Below are 22,078 nucleotides of genomic sequence, written 5' to 3'. Positions count from 1 at the left end.
ATAGCTGTTTCTTATGTCAGCAAGTTACTTCCTTCCCAAGCATCCCAGTCTCATTTGTAAAATGGAGACATTTCCACCTGACTTGCTGTACGACTTAAACGATACCTAAGCCCCTACACAATGCATGGTGCAGGGCAAGTATTCAATAACTCATTTCTTTCCCTTCTCCCTCGTTTAAGCCATGTCTCTCATCTTCAGGAAGTGAAAAACTACAAACAGGAGGATGCTTAAATTATAGGGGAAGTGGGAAATAGCAGATTATCGCAGTCAATGGCTTGAGTATTTCCTGAGGTGGAACAGAGAGGAAATAGAATGTTTGAGGCTCACGCACCAAGGGCCTGTTCACAGGAAATGCAAAAGCGAAACAGTGACTCTGCTGGTCGTGGGATGGCAGTCCATGCGAAAAAGGAAGTCCAGCTCCAGCCAGCCTCCGAAAGTAGACAGGGACCCTAACATCAGTAGGAATACCAATCCATAGCCTTAAATGAAAATGGGCACATATCTACCAGAATTTACACCATAAAAATTAAAGGCAGGTTGCCCTGGCTGGTGTGGCTCAGTTGGTTGAGCGCCGTCCCATGCACAGATACGTCACCGGTTCAATTCCCAATTCAGGACACACACCCAGGTTGCATGTTCAATCCCTGGTTGGGGCGCATGTGGGAGGTAAAAGATGGATGTTGCTCTCTCACATTGATCTCTTTCTCTCTCCTTTCTTCCCTCTCACTCTCCCTTCCTTTCTCTCCAAAACATCAATAAAAACATATTTTTAAAAAATTATAGGAAAGTTTATCTACATCATGTAATATCCTAAAAGTGAACTGCTCCTGCCTTGGTCCTACCTGTCACGATCGATACAGTGGGTTCTCTGATGGAGTGAAAGGGGTTTGATAAGGTACTGGCGGACCTGACAGGTTTTGGGTTGAATTCTTGGAGTCACGTATGCTTGAAGTGTGCCATACTGGCCTTCAATTGAGCGAATCTGATTCAACACAGAAGAGGAGAGAAAATAAGAATAACCCAGCAACGTAAGCATTATCTTTAAAATGGTCAACACAAGTACTCAAGTACGTAGGCCTTCATCTCTTCTGTAATATTTTGAAGAAAATAGTGACATTCTAATAAATAGCTACTTTTTATCACTAGAGTAAAGGAAGATTTTGGTAGGGGAAAATAAAATTAACCCATCTATAGAAGCTGTTCCCACCACGTTTTCAAGTCATCTGTCTATACCATTCCAAAAAACATACATTGTCACATACTACCCTAGTACATTTAAAAGCACTATCTATAGCCCTAGTCAGTTTGGCTCAGTGGATAGAGCGTCAGCCTGTGGACTGAAGGATCCCGGGTTCAGTTCCAGTCAAGGGCACATCCTGGTTTCGGGCTGGATCCCCAGCAGGAGGCAGCCAATCAATGATTCTCTCTCATCACTGATGTTTCTATCTCTCTCTCCCTCTCCATTATGTTCTGAAATCAATAAAAATGTATTAAAACAGAACAAAACAAAAAACACCATATACTATATTTTATAAGATTCACATAAAAATGGTTAGAATTTAGACATTTTTGTTGAAGGGATGAGTGAGTTTTTCAAATAATGAAAACTTACATGGACTATCTCATTTTATCAGAAATGGGGGAACTATAGCATAAAGCAGCTGTTATAAAATCTACTGACAGCCCTAACTGGTTTGGCTCAGTGGATAGAGCATCGGCCTGCAGACTGAAGGGTCCCAGGTCCGAGTTCAGTCAAGGGCACATGCCCAGTAGGGGGCGTACATGAGGAAGCCAATCAATGATTCTCTCATCATTAATGTTTCTAACTCTCCTTTCCTCTCTGAAATCAATAAGAATATATATATATTTTAAAATCTACTAACAGAAAAGAACTTAACTCTTGACTTTCTATGAAAATAGCAGACTCATAATCTATTATGACATATTTATTTATTTAATTTTTAATAAATCTTTATTGTTCAGATTATTACAATTGTTCCTCTTTTAACCCCACATAGCTTCCCTCCACCCGGTTCCCACCCCACCCTCTGCCCTTTACCCCCCCTCACACTGTCCTCATCCATAGGTGTACGATTTTTGTCCAGTCTCTTGCCACACCCCCCATACCCCTTTCCTCCTGAGAATTGTCAGTCCACTCCCTTTCTATGGCCCTGATTCTATTATATTCACCAGTTTATTCTGTTCGTCAGATATTTTATTCACTTGATTTTTAGATTCACTTGTTGATAGATATGTATTTGTTGTTCATAATTTTTATCCTTACCTTTTTCTTCTTCTTCCTCTTCTTAAAGAATACCTTTCAGCATTTCATATAATACTGGTTTGGCGGTGAAAACTCCTTTAGCTTTTTCTTTGCTGTGAAGCTCTTTATCTGCCCTTCAATTCTGAATGATAGCTTTGCTGGGTAGAGTAATCTTGGTTGTAGGTTCTTGCTGTTCATCACTTTGAATATTTCTTGCCACTCCCGTGTGGCCTGCATAGTTTCTGTTGAGAAATCAGCTGACAATCGTATGGGTGCTCCCTTGTAGGTAACTGTTTTTCTCTTGCTGCTTTTAATATTCTCTCTTTGTCTTTTGCCCTTGGCATTTTAATTATGATGTGTCTTGGTGTGGTCCTCTTTGGATTCCTTTTGTTTGGGGTTCTGTGCGCTTCCTGGACTTGTAAGTCTATTTCTTTCACCAGGTGGGGGACGTTTTCTGTCATTATTTCTTCAAATAGGTTTTCAGTATCTTGCTCTCTCTTCTTCTGGCATCCCCATAATTCGGATGTTGGTACGCTTAAAGTTGTCCCAGAGGCTCCTTACACTATCTTAATATTTTTGGATTCTCTTTTCTTTTTGCTTTTCCAGTTGGGTGTTTTTTGCTTCTTTGTATTTCAAATCTTTGACTTGATTCTTGCGATCCTCTAGTCTGCTGTTGGATCTCTGTATATTATTCTTTATTTCAGTCAGTGTATGCTTAATTTCTAGTTAGTTCTTTTTCATATCCTCGAGGGTCTCACTAAATTTATCGGCCTTTTCTAGAAAATTCTTGAAAAACTTTATAACCGTGGTTTTGAACTTCTATATCAGTCATTTGCTTTCCTCCATTTCTTTCATTTGTGACTGTTTCTTTGTCTCCGCATTTTCCCTGCTTCCCGGAGTTGACAGAGTGGCTTTGTGTGCTAGGTGTCCTATATGGCCCAGTGGCTCAGCCTCTCCAGTTACCTGAGGTGGACACTCTTGTGGGCTGTGTGCACAGTCTTTTTGTAGTTAAGCCTTGATTGTTGTTGGTATCACTGGGAGGAATTGACCTCCAGGCCAACTGGCTGTGAGGATCAGCTGTGTCTACACTGGGAGAACTTCTGTGCTGGAGACACCCTTCTGAGGCAAGACTTGCTTCATTGGGGCTTTGGTGCTCACTGAGTCTGCCCCCTGAGTGTGTCCCTTATGGATCTGAGGAGTTGTAATCTGGATGGTCCCACTCTGACCCCTGGGTACACTGGCTCTTGGATCTCCAAGGAGGTGTTAATTTAGCCTCTGCCTGAGGCAACCCAGCAGGAGCTACGGAGAGATCTGCAGATTCCTCTTCTTTGTTTGTGGTTTGGAGGTGCCTAGATGAGGCCCAGCTGTGAAGCAATGCAAGCTCCTGTGGGGTCTTGGGCCTTCTTTTGGATGTCCTGGGTCTCACTGACTCAGCTGCAGTTTGTTAGGTAATTTTAGATTTCAAAGGACCAGGCCATTCATATACAAAAGCCTCTGCACTCAGCTTGGATGGGGCGGAGTCTCAGGATGGAGCAAACAGCAATGGCTTCATGGGGCGGGATCTCAGGGCGGAGCAAACAGCAATGGCTTCCCGTCAGCCCTGTGCTAAGAGGTCCCTGGGTCTCAGTGTCCTGCGGTAATTGCTGCAAGCACCTCTGAGAGAAAGCCGGCCTCAAGTTTTGCCCGCTGCCAGACAGTCCAGTTTCTCCCCGTATGAGTCTGGGTCCCCAGAGTGTTGCCTGGGACTGGAGTTCAGAGCAGTTGGGAGCTTCTGTCTCCCTCCCGCTTGAAAAAGCCAGCCACATACTCAGTTGCCATCCCTCTCCACATGCGCGCTTCAGGACCTCTGCTTTCCGCAGCTCCTGTGCGTCTCAGTGTGCTTTTCTCTTTCCTTCTAGTTGTAGAATTTCCACTCAGCCAGCCTTCCTGTGGTTCTGGATGATGTCTTTTAGTTGTAGTTTTGAAATTGTTGTGCGAGGCAGCAGTTCAGGTGTTTACCTATGCCACTATCTTGGTTTCTCTCTTTATTTTGACATATTTAGATTAGGAAATTCTTTTGAGCTATTTTGAATGTGGCTGGTGGGCTATCCTGGGAATTTAAAACTGGTTAACAGAAGACATTAATTCAGTGAACTAAGACCTAATCTCAGAAGAGGTGGAGAGCTGCCCAGTTCTCCCTCCTGCCCCCTCAGCTCCTCTCAGCTGAAATCCATGTCCTGTGTGGTACTCCCTCTTGTATTACAAAGGTGGCTTCTCTAATCTGATATTTTAACTCACACTTTTCCTGGAATGTGAGGGGGGAAAAAAAATCAATGTTTTCCCTGAATGGGAAAATTAAATACAAGTTTAAAGCAAGATTTTTTTGCAAACGTTACACTACAAATATTGCTCTCAATGGGAAGACAGAAAAGATAAAAGGAAAAGAAATAATGAATGAAGAAAATAAAAATTATGATAAAGCTATATTTTAGGTTTTTTTTTCTTTCTTTTTTTTAAATATGGAACAATTCACGAATTTGTGGGTCATCCTTGCACAGGGGCCATGCTAATCTTTTCTGTATCGTTCCCATTTTAGTGTATGTGCTGCTGAAGCGAGCACTAGGGTTTCTTTATAAAGGATAAGGGTACACATAATCTTAAAGAGGAAGCTGCACATAACTTTTCCACAATAAAAGGTCATAATGCTTTCTCTGGTTACATAATTCATATTCCTTATTTTAAATATCCTAATGATCAAGAAAGATGATCATTATTGCTATTTTGGTAGCCATCCTTTCATATCTCTCTATACAGATGTAGAAAAACAAATATATAATTCCACATAAATTCTATTTATATAATAAACATCTTTGTTTTTACTTTTAACAATCACATTTTCCCCTTATCGCTGCCTGTCCTCATACCGTCTTCACCTCCCTGCCTTCCCCCACTGTGGAACCTGTCAAACAAGACAGGTGAGTTTCTTACACACCTTTCTTCATATTTATTCATTATAATAAACATATATACATATTCAGAGGTTTCATCTGCGGTATGTGTTTTTCAGGAATCTGCTCCATGTTACCAGGAATACATCGACTCACTATCAAAGCTGTGTAATATTCTTTGGAATGAAAAGTAGCTATTTAACCCACCATTAAATTATCAAGTGTCCATTTTGGTTCCACTTTTCTGCCTCTACAAATGATGCTGCAATTACACTTCCGTGTGTACAACACTGTGATCCTATTGCTGTGAAACTGATTCCTCCAAATGAGTGACTGTAACACTTGTCCTTTTCCTCATCCCTGCCACCTGGTGATGTTGCTCTGTACAATTTTTTGCCAACCTGTCAGATAAGCAGAAACTGTTTTTTGGTTATTTCAATTTGAATTTCCCTAATAATGAGGTAGGACATTTTGATCCCCTCTTCTGTGAATTGACTATCCATATCCTTTGCCTATTTTCCTTATTCGGTAGTCCTTTTAAAAAAAAAATATATTTTTTTATTGATTTCAGAGAGGAAGGGAGAGGGAGAGAGAGAGAAACATCAATGATGAGAGAGGATCATGGATTGGCTGCCTCCTGCACGCCCCCCACTGGGGATCCAGCCCTGACTGGGAATGGAGCCGGGATCTCCTGGTTTATAAGTCGAACGCCCACATCAGCCAGGCTTGGTAGTCTTTTTATAACAACTTACAGGCAGTCTTTATATTTTATTGATATTCACCCATTACCTGGAAGACAAGTACATTTCCTTTTTTAAATAACTAGGTACTTAATTCATCTAAATATTTTTATATATGACATAAGTAGCTGCTTAATTTTCTTCCAGATGAATGCTAATTGTGCTAACACCTATTTTTTTTTAAAAAAATAGTAAGTTAGTGAATCTTTTCTCTACATACAAATGTCACACATTACATTTCCATAAATGTGTGCTGGGGTCTATTCCTAGACCATATTTTGTTGGATGGCCTATTTATTTAGGCCTTATAAATACCCTGCAATAGCAGGCATCTTATCATAGTTACACAGTATGTTTTACCACATGGCAGGATAAGTCCCACCTTTTCTTCTTTCTCAGTTCTCTTGCCTCTTTCAGGCATTTATTCTTTTTTTTTTTTAAAAAATATATTTTATTGATATTTTTACAGAGAGGAAGGGAGAGGGATAGAAAGCTAGAAACATCGATGAGAGAGAAACATCGATCAGCTGCCTCCTGCACACCCCCCACTGGGGATGTGCCCGCAGCCAAGGTACATGCCCTTGACCGGAATCGAACCCGGGACCCTTCAGTCCGCAGGCCGACGCTCTATCCACTGAGCCAAACCGGTTTCGGCCAGGCATTTATTCTTTTCTCTGAACTACAAAAATTTTTGTACCCAATTTGAAAAAATAACATAGCTTTTTAATATTTTATTAGGCCTACTTCCAAATGTATTGGCACCATCTTGCTCAGTAAAAATGTAACTTAAAATGTTTAATTAGGTCACATAAAATATGCTTAAATATATTCCTTTAGTAATAAACTTATTCCAGTTTTCAACTTTTCTTTTGAAATACACGAAAGGGGACTTAATGTAGACTAAAATAAATAGTTTAGAAAAGAATTTTGTTTAACTGAAACTTCCTTAACTCTATGTAAAAAAATTGTGTAGCAGCATCTCTCTTGAAAAAAACACTCAGAAGATCCGCAACACCAGAAAAACATTATTGTTCTCCTTAACTTTTAGATCATAAATGTATCAAAAATAAAAAAAATTAAATCTCACATTATAAATTAAATAACTAAAATAGATTTATGTACTAAAATCAATATTTAATTATAGAAGTAATTATGTTGCTAAAATACTTTAAAATATTTTCTCTAGAATAAATAGTAATAAATTATATCACTGGAATGGAACCAGAAAAATCCAGGTAGTAGGAAAATATAGATACCTCAACAACCAAATGACCTGACCTGGCCAGTTTGGTTCAGTGGTAGAGCGTCAGCCTGTGGCCTGAAGGGTCATGGTTTTGATTCAGGTCAAGGGCACGTAACTTGGTTGCAGGCTCGGTCCTTGGCCCTGGTCAGGGCACGTGTGGGAGGTAACCAATCAATGTCTCTCACATCAATGTTTCTCTCTCTGTCTCTCCCCCACCCTTCCATTCTCTCTAAAAAAATCAATGAAAAAAAATCCTTGGGAACAAAAATCATCCCAGCCAAGTGGCTCAGTTGGTTGGAGTGTTGTCCTGTGCACCGAAAGATTGCTGGTTGGATTCCTGGTCAGGGCACATACCTAGGTTGCCAGTTCAAACACCAGTCAGGGCTCATATGGGAGGCAACAGATGGATGTTTCTCTCTCTCCCTTCCCCTCTCTAAAATCTATAAAACACAGCCTCAGTTGAGGATTAAGAAGAAGTTAGTGAAATCTGAACAGTAAATATTTGATGACATCTAGGAATTACTGTAAATTTTTCTTAGTTTATGTTTTCTTGTGGTTATGTGTTTTTTTTAAAATATATTTTTATTGATTTCAGAAAGGAAGAGAGGAGAGACAGAAACATCAATGATGAGAGAGAATCATTGATCGGTTGCCTCCTGCACGCCCTCCACCGGGGATCACACCCACAACCCGGGCATGTGCCCTTGACCGGAATCGACACGGGACCCTTCAGTCCGCAGGCTGACGCTCTATCCACTGAGTCAAACCAGCTAGGGCCTGTGGTTATGTTTTTAAAATAAGAGTTATCTTTTAAACATATGTACCAAAATATTTATTTACAAGTGAAATGATAAAATATCCTTCAAAATATTTGCTTCAAAATGATTTGGAATGGAGAGTGAGAGGATAAACAAGATTACTGTGAATGGAACACTGCGGGAGCTGGAGTCCTTACGTTTACATGTTTGAAACTTTCCGTAAGAGAAAATTAGAAAACAAATGTCCAATTGCAGGAAATTAAGGACTGGTAACTTCAGAGAAGATGCTTGGTTAAGTGATACCAGCAGAGATAGTGGTCTGGGCTGAATTAAAACCTAAGAGATTATTCAAATGTCATTACTCAAAAATGACTCATTTCAGGGAGAAATTTAATGCAAAGAAATGATATCTTATGTTATACCAGTATAAAAAACAAAGTTCTGACTTTCAAGTAAAGGTAACTTCAAACACTTTACCTTGAGCTCCAGCCTTGTGGTATTTGCCTGGCACCGGTAAGTGGCGAGAAGGAAGTTGTCGCTGAACTGGGTAGAATTCAAAATTAAGGAAAAGGATGAATCCTTGTTTTTAACAGAATAAACAGCATCAGTAATGGTTACCATTTGCTGAGCACCTCTCATTTGGGTGGCACTGTGCTAAAGGCTTTTTGCTTATTCCTATGCAGTAAGTTTTACAGATGAAGAAACTGAGGCATGAGGGGTTGGGTTAATTTCCCAAAAGCCGGTAAGTAATAAAATTGGAATTCAAATTCATGTCTTTTAAGACTCTAAAGCTCATGCTCTTTCCATCTTGAATATCTACAATAACATTTAAAAATATTGTTTTCTAAAAATTTAATGGATAGTAAAAACTCCTAATGTTTATATTATAAACACAAAGACATCAATGTTTGGAATGTCTTTGATTTTCACAAATACTTACAGAAGACTGAGAATATCTCATCTCTGTATTTCCACCAATGGCTTACTGTAGGAATTCAATGTTTGCTGAATTAAATTGCAGAGGTAACTTCAAGTATTATAACTTCTTGAAATTAAATATTAAACGACTAAAAGAGCATAAAATAAGACTGGCCATATGTTGAAGTTGGTGATGAGTACATGAAGATAATTCTACTATTCTACTTTGGTATGTACTTGAAATCCCCACAGTAAGGTTTTTATAAAGCTATCATGCCTGAAAGTAGGTTTTAAATTAGTATAAAATACTCATTTCCAAGAATCCAGCAGTGATGTAAATAATGTTACTCTTTCACAGTAAATTACGAATGAAAGATCTTACGTTTATATTAACTTGATTTTGAAAATGATGATAAAAATGTAGGCCCTGATGTTTTATGTTATAATTTGCAAACAGGGATGACAAGCCATATATAACACAATACAACCATTATAAAATTTCTTATCAAGAAAAAAAGCTTTATGTTATATTGAAAATTATTCCCTAATATAGCTATCAACTTTGTTCTTTATCTATTGTTCTTATTCCTCCCTTTTGTAAATGTATAACCACATGCCCGCTGCGGCCCCGTCTGTTGCTCAGGCTGCTGGGCACGCAGCCATGGCAGCCCTTGCTTCCCTCCCTCCTCCTCAGGAGCACACCCACTCTGAGGCTGCTCCCCAAGGGCACAGTACGTCCAGAAGCTCCAACACAATCTCATCCCTGGTACTTTGCACCAGGGATGCTCGATGTGCTCGATAAATGTCTGCTGAATGAACATTAAGCAAGATTCAACAAGCCCAGAAAAGGCGAGGAAGAGCTGGCAGAAGGGACTGATCACGTTCAAATGTAGCAATGTGTAAGACTATATCGCATTTTCAAGAAATGTCGAGCACTTCAGCGTGGCAGAAATAATGTGCATGGAAGGAAGGTCGCAGCTGTGAGACAAGTGGGAGATGGAATCAGAGCTGCATCCTGGAGGAATCTAGCTCACATGCCACAGGAAACAAGGAAGCTCTGACAGGTTTAGAATGACACGGTGATGTCTGTGTTTTAGGAAGAGCTGTCTGGTGACAGTGCACAGCACAGCTGGAAGCGAGGGCCATCCTGGCGATAGAGAAAGGGGATGAGGGAGTGGTTCAAGCAAGCACGGGGTGGACTGGACAGCTGAGAGCAGTGGAAGGAAGCAGAGCGGGGCAGGACAGCCGGGAAGGACTGGCAGGAACTAATTGGATTTCATGGGTCAGAGAAGGGAAGGATCTAGGACAGCCGGGTTTCTGGATTATCTGAGGATAAAGAAAGAGCAGAAGCAGATTTTGAGGGGAAGGTTATGAAATGAGAAACTGATGAAGAAATACAGAACCCTAATGGAGTTTGTAGGCTTTATTCAAAATAACAAAGTAGAAATGAAATCGTCTGAAGAATTCTTTATTTTCACTCACCTCAGAATCACAGCTGCTGAAGCTGACAACAGCAGAATTTTTGTCCACATCAAGCAAATCTATTGGAACATCACTCTACAGACATTAAAAAAAAAGGTTCAGATGAAAAATTAAAACTTGTTTTCAAAACCCATTTTCTTTTAAGGGTTTCCTTATGTTCATCTTTAAAGTTGAGAGTATGAATTCTCTTAATTTACATTTGACTAGAGGCTCAGTGCATGAAATTCATGCTCTGGGGTGGGGGGAGCATCCCTCAGCACAGACTGCGTCCTCTTGAAGTCCAGGAGCCCTCGGGGGAGCCCTCCAGGAGCCCTTAGGCAGGGAGAGGGCCTAAGCTGTCAGTCGGACACCCTTACCACTGCCACGGAGGTGGGAGAGGCTCCCTCCACCGCAGCTGTGCTCGCCAGCCATGAGCCCTACTTCTGGCTCAGTGGCACTCCCCCTGTGGGAGAGCACTGACCACCAGGGGGCAGCTCCTGCATTGAGCGTCTGCCCCTGGTGGTCAGTGCACATCATAGCGATAGGGGAGGGCAGTGGGAGGCGACCAGGCATGCAGGCACTGTTCGGTCAATTTGCATATTAGCCTTTTATTATATAGGATAATATGTTCTTCTAGAAAATAAGTAGAGAATAATAATAGAGAATAAGTATTATTATGACCCATTTTTTTCTAATTTGGAATATCAGAAGTCATAGAATATCACCTCACTCTCCCCTTATAAGTATAATCTTCCTGTCTATTTCTGTCAGTGCTAAAAATGTTACCATAGGCTGCAAATAATCACATGGCCATTCTGACTATATCAGTTCATTTTTATTGATTTTAACCTCAGCTGTAACACAGACAGGAGAGAATTTTTGTTCTCCTCTGGAAAGGTAGTTTCTTTTTATTATTTTATTTTTCAATTACAGTATATATTCCGTATTATTTAGTATGAGCTTTAGGTGTACAGCACAGTGGTTAGACAATCATATAAGGTACAAAGTGTTCCCCCCAATATTCCCAGTACCCACCTGGCATGCCACATAATTACAATATTATTGACTATACTACAGGCCCAGTGCCCGAAATTCGTGCACAGGGCAGGGGGACCCTCAGCCCAGCCTGCACCCTCTTGCAATCCGGGAGCGCTGGCTCCTAATTGCTCTCCTGCCTGCCTGCGTGATTGCCCTTAACCGCCTCTGCCTTGGCCCCCACTGCCACAGCTTCGTCAGGAAGGACGTCTGGAAGGTCATTCAGCTGTCTGGGCTAATTAGCATATTCCACTTTTATTATTATAGATTCCCTATGCTGTGCTTTATATCCTGTGACTATTTTGTGACTACCAGTCTGTACTTCTCATCCGCTGCTTCCCCATCCAGCCCCTGCAGGCAGTCTCGAGGCTGATGCCTGCGCTGTGCTCTGTGTATGTGGTTCCCGAGTTGTTCCAGGTGGCAGTCCTGAGTTAGAGTTAGGAGAGATTTCTGCCTTTACGTTTTGATTAATAATCTGATCTCTCATCCACATCTTTTTAAAGCTTATGTACTTCCTCCCCTTAGTCTTTTCTCATTTTCTGATGGGTTTTCTATCATTTCCTTGTTTTCCATTCTTTGTACTATCATCCTTTTCACTCCAACTAAAGAAATAATCCTATATATATAAAAAAGAGGTAATGTGCAAATTGACCATCACTCCAATGCACAAGATGACCACCCCCATGTGGTCAAAGATGGCCGCCCCCATGTGGACACAAGATGGCCACCACAAGATGGCCAGCAGGGGAGGGCAGTTGTAGGCAATCAGGCCAGCAGGGGAGGGCAGTTGGGAGGGACCAGGCCTACAAGGGAGGGCAGTTGGGGGTGATCAGGCCTGCTAGGGAGGGCAGTTAGGGGTGACTGGGCTGGCAGAGGAGGGCAGTTAAGGGCAACCAGGCCTGCAGGGGAGGGAAGTTGGGGGGACCAGGCCTGCAGGGAAGGGCAGTTGGGGGGGACCAGGCCTGCAGGATAGGGCAGTTGGGGGCAACCAGGCCTGCAGGGGAGGGCAGTTAGGGGTGACCAGGCCTGCAGGGGAGGGCGGTTGGGAGTGACCAGGCCTGCAGGGGGGACCAGGCTTGCAGGGGAGGGCAATTGGGGGTGACTGGGCAGGCAGGGGAGGGCAGTTAGGGGCAACCAGGCTGGCAAGGGAGGGCAGTTAGGGGCAACCAGACCTGTAGGGAAGGGCAGTTGGGGGCGACCAGGCCTTCAGGGAAGGACAGTTATGGCGAGCAGGCTAGCAGGGAAGGACAGTTAGGGGCGACCAGGCCTGCAGGGGAGGGCAGTTAGGGGTAATTGGGCCAGCAGGAGAGCAGTTCAGCATTGATCAGGCTGGCAGGGGAGTGCTTAGGGGGTGATCAGGCTGGCAGGCAGTAGCAGTTAGGGGCAATCAGGCAGGCGAGCAGCTGGGAGCCAGCAGTGCTGGATTGTGAGAGGGATCCCAGATTGGAGAGGGTGCAGGCTGGGCTGAGGGACACATACCCCTCCCCCCATGTACGAATTTCATGCACTGGGCCTCTAGTTAAATATAATGAAGAATGAAGTTGTACATTATTATCCCTACATTTCACCTTTGGGATTATGTTCTTTGCCTACTGACCTCCCTAAGAACTGGTAATGCAAGCTGTACTGCAGGCTATTTATTTCAATATTTGAAGTTTAAAGGTTCTAATAAGGGCATTAAACACTGGAGTTTTCTAAGTTGCATCTCTATTACGATTCTCTTAAAGGTTAGCCAAAGTATAAAATCCTTGATGTCCTTTCTGACTCATCCTCAAACTTAAGTGCATCAGTCTTTTGTTTAATATGCATAGGATAAATAAAGTAAAGCTATAATTTTGTTAATTTATGAGCAAACTGATAATCTAATAGAAGACTAAAATAAGCCTTTAAAAGTACTATCTAAACTAAATACAATATTTAAAAGACCAACATTTACATTACAGGTTAGACATTTTGCTTACCTGTATTAAGACATTGTCTATAGCAGTCTGCACCTCCAAGATAAGGCTGTAGCTGGCATCGTCTTTATTTAATGTAAACTTGTCATTTATGCTAAAGGAAGGGACTGCTGATTTTGCTTTGCTTGACTGCGAAGACTGTTGATACTTCTCTCTTTCCTGTGTTACTTTAACCTGAAGTTGCTCCAACTCAGTCCTAGAGGAAAACAGATACAACTCTGTCACCTGTAAGTGTAAATATTTGAGGTCCTTAAAATGTTTATCAAAATTTGAGACATTTACTTCTGCAAAATGGATTTTTTTAAGCCTCACCTCAGGACCTATTTAGATAGAGGAACGAGGAGAGGAACTTCGAGAGAGAGAGAGGAGAAGAATGAGAGAGAAAAATCGATGCACCCTAACCAAGGATAGAAACTACAATCTTTTTGGTGTACGGGATGACACTCCAACCAACTGAGCCACCCAGACGGGGTGGCGAATGGATTTTTATTGATTGAGCTAGAACTGTAACACTAATAGGAACAAAATTTTTGCTTATAGGACTGACTAAACAATTCCATATTATTTATCTCTAATCTAAAAATTAAAACATCTACTCAGTCCCACACGAGCAACATAAATACAAAGCTTTAAGTATCAAGGAAGGCTGCAGATAGCCAATGCTCACACACCAACCTGGTCATGGTACCTACAGCACCAATCGGAGGAGAACCTGACTGTCCGGGCACAGGAACACATCAGACGTGAGAAGAAGAAACCAGTGAACATACACCTTTCAGTAAGACATCAGGGGAGACAGACAAAATAAGAAGGAGGCTGCAGAGTTCTAACATTTGGGGACCACAAGGGTGATCATGAAGCGTGGAGCAGCACACACTCGGTCCAGTACTGGAGAGGATGCTGGGACTGAACTGCATGGGCAGTGCTGGCAGTTGCTCCTGTTGAACTGAATGGGTTACAAAGCAATCCCTGGGTCTAAGGAAGTCAACATTATTCATTTCCACTAAGAAAACTTATAAGCCAGAGTTAGAGATTCAGAAAGGCCCGCAGGAGCAGTGAGCATTAGATGAGTGAGAGCAGAGCCATCTGTGTTAGCTGCTTTAATGCCTATAAAAAAACAAAACATGACGACTACCTATCACCACACAAACAATATACTTCTCTAAGAAGAAGCCAATATACAATACAGCACACAAAAAGTTTATTTCTAACTCCAAAATACTAATCAGCATTTACTGCTAATTTTCTCAAACTGATAAACTTTCATTTAAAAAAGTGATAAATTACTGTGTAATTCCTTCCAATATAATATGCTGCATCTATAAGTAACAAAAACAACAACCATTGCACACTTCATGAAATGAAAACTAAAAAGGCAAACAAAATGCAACGTTACCGTAAAGAGGAAAGTTTGTTCTGCATCTCCTGGTTAAGCCTGAGCTCTTCGCCCGGCCCGCTTTCCTTGTGCGCAGGCTCTGTAGTCAGCCCCGTAACCCAGCCTGCAGGGATGGATTGCAACCGGGCACCATGAGTACTGCAAGGGCTAAAGAAACCCAGTCCACTGCCCCGTCCACCAACATCAACCTCACTCCACGACATATTCCCCTTCAAAAACCCAAACTAAACAAGAACTAAGAGAAATTAAGCTGGAAAATATTCAAACCACAAGGAAATTACTTAAGCATTTTGTGATACCTTTTTTGCTTTGCCTGAAATACTATCAAACTATGATTGAGGAGATCTTTCACTTAATTTACAGTTTTAGTTTTCAAGTATGAAATAAGTCAACACATTCTAACAAATGCAAAATAGCTGATGAATAAGAATCGTTTTTCAAAAATTATTTTCATGTTGTTAAACTCTTGTATAACATTGTGAGAATGTAAAAATGACCTAGTCAAAAGCAAGCAAGATTTTATAACAAATGTGTATTTCTTATATTAATGTATATTAAATAATAAAACATACACTAAATTTCTTTTTAAACCAAAGAATATTATTCAACTTTCAAAGATACTAGTGATATGCCAAACATTCTTTTTAAAAAATATATATTTTTATTGATTTTAGAGAGGATGGGAGATGGGGAGAGAGATAGAAATATCAATGATGAGAATCACTAATCGGCTGCCTCCTGCACGCCCCACACCAGGAATTGAGCCCACAACCCAGGCATGTGCCTTGACTGGGAATCGAACCATGATCTCCTGATTCATAGCTCAAAACTCAAACACTGAGCCACACTGGCCAGGCTTAAAAAGTATTATTTAAATATTAACTGTTTTATAAATCAACTAGAGGCCCGGTACATGAATTCGCACATGGGTGGGGTCCCTCAGCATGGCTGGCAATCGGGGCCAATCGGGGCCATCTCTCCTAGTCCTGATTGGGGCGAATTGGAGCCGGCTGGCTGGGAGGAGGGACCGCGGGAGGTTGGCCAGCGCAGGAGGTTGGAGTGAACTGACCACCAGGGGGCAGCTCCTGTGTTGAGGGTCTGCCCCTTGGTGGTCAGTGCGCGTCATAACGACCAGCTAACCAGTTATTCAGTTGACCAGTCATAACGGTCACTTAGGCTTTTATATATATAGATATACCCTTATTTTTTAACCAATAATTTTTTTAATACTATAGATAGGATTGACTTACTATTTGGGATAAAGAACACACAGTACAATACAGAGATTATATATTATAGAATTGTACACCCAAAATCTATATAATTTTATTAACCGGTGTCACCTCAATAAATTCAATAAAAAAAGTAAAAAATATGTTAAAAAAAGGGACTTATTAATAACACATTAAAAAACAGGTGTCAAAAGCAATTAATTACATTTATATTTTTATTATCCATTCTTCCTTCAATTGCCTATTACCCTTTACCTTACCTGAATATGTGGATACTACGATTTCGTCATAGCCATCTTTCCCCACACAACCTCCCTGGATAGATGTGACACTTTCAGACAGCGCCTAAAAGAAATTTAAGATCAAGCACTTCCTTAGTAACTAAACATTTCACAGATATGTTACAAAACATTCCACATATGTTTACTGAACACTCAGTACATGTAGACACTGAGATTGGAAAGGCAAAAACCCTGCACAAATGTCAGAAAATTCCAGTGTTGTTTTGTTGTTGTTGTTGTTAATCCTCACCCAAAGATATTCTATTGATTTATTTTTTTCTTTTTAGAGAATGGGGGTGAGAGGGGGGGAGAGAAAGAGAGAGAGAGAGAGAGAGAGAGAGAGAGAGAGAGAGATCTCTTGGTTGCCTTCCAAACACACCCAACCAGGGGGCCAGGAACCTGGGCAGGGAATGAACCTGCGACCCAGGTACACGCCCTTGACGGGAACTTGAACCCAAGACCCTTTGGTGCATTGGCCAACCACTGACCCACACTGGCTAGGGCAAATTCCAGTGTTTTTAAATTTGAGGAAAGATTGAAATGACTCACATATTTGCATGTACCACTCAACTACAATAGTCATCTAATGAGCAAATATCATTTATTAATATAAAAAATAGTTTTAAAAATTGCATAAGCAAAAATCTCAAAACATGTGTAGCCTATTATCTGAATACCATAGATCCTATCTCATGTGTTTTCTCCAAATAGCTTTTTATTTTTATTTTTTTTAAATAAATCTTTATTGTTCAGATTATTACAGGTGTTCCTCTTTTTTTCCCCCTAGCTCCCCTCCACCTGATTCCCCACCCCACCCCATGCCCTTACCCCCAGCCACTGTCTTCATCCATAGGTGTAAGCTTTTTGTCCAGTCTCTTCCCGCAACCCTCACACCCCCTCCCCCCTGAGAATTGTCAGTCCACTCCCTTTCTATGTCCCTGATTCTATTATATTCACCAATCCATTCTGTTCTTCAGATTTTTTTATTCACTTGATTTTTAGATTTACTTGTTGGTAGGTATGTATTTGATGTCATATTGTTGTTCATAATTTTTATCTTTACCTTTTTCTTCTTCTTCCTCTTCTTAAAGAACACCCTTCAGCATTTCATGTAATCCTGGTTTGGTGGTGATGAACTCCTTTAGCTTTTTCTTGTCTGTGAAGCTCTTTATCTGACCTTCAACTCTGAATGATAGCTTTGCTGGGTAGAGTAATCTTGGTTGTAGGTTCTTGCTGTCCATCACTTTGAATATTTCTTGCCACTCCCTTCTGGCCTGCATAGTTTCTGCCGAGAAATCAGCTGATAGTCGTATGGGTGCTCCCTTGTAGGTAACTAACCGTTTTTCTCTTGCTGCTTTCAAGATTCTCTCTTTGTCTTTTGCCCTTGGCATTTTAATTATGATGTGTCTTGGTGTGGTCCTCTTTGGATTCCTCTTGTATGGGGTTCTGTGTGCTTCCTGAACTTGTAAGTCTATTTCTTTCACCAGGTAGGGAAAGTTTTCTGTCATTATTTCTTCTAATAGGTTTTCAATATTTTGCTCTTTCTCTTCTTCTGGCACCCCAAAAATTCGGATGTTGGTACGCTTAAAGTTGTCCCAGAGGCTCCTTACACTATCTTCATATTTTTGGATTTTTTCTTTTTGTTTTTCTGGTTGGGTGTTTTTTGTTTCCTCATATTTCAGCTCTTTGGTTTGATTCTTGGGGTACGTTGATCTACAGTTGAGTTTCTGTATATTCTTTATTTCAGACAGTGTATGCTTAATTTCTGACTGGTCCTTTTCCATTTTTTTGGCATTCTCATTAAGGTCCTTGAAGGTCTCACTAAGCTCCTCGGAGGTCTCACCAAGTTTCTCGGCGGTTTTTAGAAGATTCTTGAGTAACCTTATAAATGTGGTTCTGAACTCTATGTCATCCAGTAGTTTGCTTTCCTCCATTTCTCTCATTCGTGACATGTTTCTTTGTCTCCGCATTTTGCTGCTTCCTTATGTTGATGGAGTGGCTTTGCGTGGTAGGTGACCTATAGGGGCCAAGTAGCTCAGCCTCCCCAATCACCTGAGGTGGATGCCTTTGGTACACCCCTTTGTGGGCTGCGTGCAAAGTCTTGGTGTAGTTAAGCCTTGATTGCTGTTGGTACACTGGGAGGAATTGACCTCCAGGCCAATTGGCTGTGAGGACCCGCTGTGTCTATTATGGAAGAACTGCTGCACTGGAGACACGCTTATGGTGCAGGACTTGTTTCAGTGGGGCTTTGGTGCTCACTGAGTCTGCCTCTTGAATGTATCACTTATGGATGTGAGGAGTTGAAATCTGGTGTCTCACACTGACCACTAGGTACACTGGCTTCTGGATCTCCAATGTGGTGCAGGTCAGCTACTGTCTGAGGCCACCCAGCAGGAGCTACAGCAAGAACTACAGTTTTCTCCTCTTTGCTTGGAGTTTGGAGGTTTTGGAGCTGTCTGACCTGGGCTGCAAGTTTGCTAGGTTAAGCTGCGATAGGGCAGGCCATTCATATGCTAAAGCCGCTGCTTGGAGCTTGGGTGGGTTCGTAGATTGTGCAGGGCGGGGTCTCAGGGCGTGACTAGGCTAGGGCGTGGCAAACAGCGATGGCTGCCAGTAAGCCGGCTCTGCGTCTCCCACCGTGTCCCCACGTCCTGCGCCGCAGCACAATAAACAATTGTTCCTGCGCACAGCCCTGCAAGCAAGCCTCCCTCACTTTCCGACTGTCCTGCGCCGCAGCACAATAAACAATTGTTCCTGCGCACAGCCCTGCAAGCAAGCCTCCCTCACTTTCCGACCCCACGGCCGACAGTCCAGCTTCTCCCTGTAGGAGTTTGGGTCCCCCGCGTCTCCCCAGAAACGAGTTCGGAGTAATCGGGAGCTTATCTCCCTTTGGGTTGAAAACAGCAGCGCTTTCAGTCACCTGTCGCCAGCCCCATTCCTGCGTCTCCGTACCTCAGCTTTTCAGCACTTGTGCACCCCTCAATGCTGTTTGCTCTTTCCTTCTAGTTGTAGAACTTCCACTCAGCCAGCTTTCCCGTGGTTCTGGGTGATAGACGTTCTGTCTTTTAGTTGTAGTTTTGAAATTGTTGTGCGAGGCAGCAGTTTAGGTGCTTACCTATGCTGCCATCTTGGTTTCTCTCCCCAAATAGCTTTTTAGATGAATAAAAAAGATGATGGAATAGATGCAACCTTTGGGGAATTTGCTACTATGGAGAGAAAGCAAGCTTTTCTGAAAGTTCAGGGTTTACATCTTTTTAAAGCAATACCTACTTTCCCAAACTTTCTGATAATAATCACTTGGATGAGTCAACTAGCAATCTGTATTTTTAACCAGCACTCTAGGTCAGTAGCTTTTTAAAAAGAAACTTTTTATTTATTAATTTTAGAGAGAGAGGAAGGGGGGAGACAGAGAGAAGAGTGATTTGTTGTTCCACTTATTTATGCATTCATTGGTTGCTTCTCATATGTGCCCTGACCAGGAATCGAACCCGCAACCTTGGTGTATCGGGACGATGCTCTAACCAGCTGAACTACCCAGCCAGGGCTAAGTGAATAGCTTTTAAGCTGTTTGAAAGCAAGCAATGTGTTTTATATTGCAATCTAGAATACATTCACACATGAAAATATACAGCAACAGATATAACTTAAAAGGTTTGTGTTGCACTCTGATATATTCTAATCTATTCTAATTAATTTAAAAAATGTTTTAGCAGCCCTGCTGGCGTGGCTCAGTGGTTGAGCCTTGACCTATATGAACCAGGAGATCACGGTTCGATTCCCGGTCAGGGCACATGCCTGGGTTGCGTACATGATCCTCAGTGGGGGGCGTACAGGAGGCACCTGATCAATGATTCTCTCTCATCATTGATGTTTCTATCTCACCTTCTCTCTTCCTCTTTGAAATCAATAAAAATATGTATTACATAAATAAATTTTTTAAAAAATGCTAGCGACTGCAGGGAGAAAGGGGGATGGCAGGAGGTGGAGGAAGGTCTAGGTGGGATAAATGGTGATGGCTGGAGACTTGACATGGGGTTGTGAAATTTAACCAGTGTCACCCAAATAAATTCAATATAAAAGGCAAAAAAATAAAATCCAAAAATAAATATATACCCAATTTTTAGTGGTTTTTTTTTTAAGTTAGTTTTCTTCACCCTCCCTATAAGAGCTATCCTGCAAATTAGGCGTTTCTTAGCCTTTCTTGAGACTAATTTCCTGAGACCTGAGAAAGTCAAGTTACAAAGGCTTGATTACAAGTTTGCATAAATTTAGGTTCACAGGTGCATTTTATTTATTTATTTATTATTTTAAAATACATTTTTAAGATTTCAGAGAGGAAGAGAGGGGAGAGAGAGATAGAAATATCAATTATGAGAGAGAATCATTGATCGACTGTCTCCTGCACGCCCCCTATTGGGGATTGAGCCCACCCTGGGCATGTGCCCTTGACTGGAATCAAACTCTAGACCCTTCAGTCTGCAGGCCGATGCTCTATCCACTGAGCCAAACCAGCTAGGGCCACAGGTACATTTTAAACAAGTAGATCTCGCACACAATAGAAGTCTCCAAAACTTTTTGCTCATGTTCCCACTAAAGTAATTCTGAAAAAAAACTATGCACCCCCACTTCCCATACATATTTAAGTTGCCTTTTAGAGTTTTCATTACAACTTTAAATAGTTACAAAGAAAGTAATTTTTAGAAGTTTTAAAGATTATCATTTTAAAATACAACTGTCATCCTTTAATCAAATCCAATGAATCTAAATACCAGAACTTTATATACACAATCACTGACTTAAAAAATGGAGAAATAAATCCTTCTTTAACAGCTGGAAATTTTACATTATTCCTTTTTCTCCTTGAACCCTTATTTTCATTCCATTTCCATCATATATATTTATCTTTTTGTTGTTGTTGTTAATCCTCACCTGAGGATACTTTTTCCACTGATTTTTAGAGAGAGTGGAAGGGAGGGAGGAAGGGATGAGAGAGAGGGAGACAGAGAGAGAAACTTTATGTGAGAGAGATATACCAATTGTTGCCTCCTGCCCTTGCTCCCACAGGGCAGGGATCAAACTTGCAACCCAGGTAAAATGTGCTCTTGACCCTGAATCAAACCCGAGATCCTTTGGTCCCTTGGCCAATGCTCTAAATACTGAGCAAACCGGCCCCGGACACATATATTTATCTTAATGAAACATAGTCATATGCTTGAAATTCTTTTATACTTCTTGCAACCAAGAAAAATAAATCGAAATGTTTTATCTTTTGTGATCATAAAACTCTAAGCATTAGAAATTTCTATCATTATAATTAGTATTACGTAATTGATTGAAATGAATATACAAGATTTAGTAAATAATAGTTGATACAAAAGCAAAATTCTATAGGAAATGTATCTCATGAGATGAATAAAATATTTTTTCTTCCAAATTACTCATATAGCACAATGAAAATTATTTACATAATAGTGGCCTGGTGCACGAAATTTGTGCATGGGGAGAGGGGGTCCCTCAGCCCAGCCTGCACCCTCTCCAATTGGCGACATCTCTCTTGCAATCTGGGACCACTGGCTCCTAACTGCTCATCTGCCTGCCTGATCGCCCCTAACTGCCTCTGCCTGCCTGCCTGATCACCCCTAACTGCTCTCCCCTGTTGGCCTGATTGCCCCTAACTGCCTCTGCCTGCCTGATTGCCCCTAACTGCCCTCCCCTGCTGGCCTGATCTCACCCCTAACTGCCTTTGCCTCAGCCCCCACCACCATGGCTTTGTCTGGAAAGAAGTCGGACGTCCAGAAGATGGCCAGTCAACCCGGTCTAATTAGCATATTATCCTTTTATTAGTATAGATAGATTATATAGGATA

The 22,078-nt window shown here is 41.5% G+C and overlaps 1 protein-coding gene across 2 annotated transcripts in view; it reads right to left on the bottom strand.

Annotated features, from left to right (window-relative positions):
• Positions 1 to 22,078, bottom strand: part of BBS7 (Bardet-Biedl syndrome 7) — a 57,001-nt gene that overhangs the window by 13,675 nt on the left and 21,248 nt on the right. For both annotated transcript variants that reach the window (XM_080674676.1, XM_080674675.1), the window contains exons 9-14: positions 16,192 to 16,276; positions 14,700 to 14,802; positions 13,307 to 13,499; positions 10,332 to 10,406; positions 8,409 to 8,474; positions 843 to 982 (exon numbers count right to left, since the gene is read on the bottom strand). In XM_080674676.1, coding sequence (XP_080530802.1) covers positions 843 to 982; positions 8,409 to 8,474; positions 10,332 to 10,406; positions 13,307 to 13,499; positions 14,700 to 14,802; positions 16,192 to 16,276 — 662 coding nt within the window. The remainder of the gene's footprint in view (positions 1 to 842; positions 983 to 8,408; positions 8,475 to 10,331; positions 10,407 to 13,306; positions 13,500 to 14,699; positions 14,803 to 16,191; positions 16,277 to 22,078) is intronic.

The sequence above is a fragment of the Plecotus auritus genome, assembly GCF_963455305.1.
Source record: "Plecotus auritus genome assembly, chromosome: 6".
NCBI lineage: Eukaryota > Metazoa > Chordata > Mammalia > Chiroptera > Vespertilionidae > Plecotus > Plecotus auritus.
This window is presented reverse-complemented; position numbering and strand designations above follow the sequence as displayed.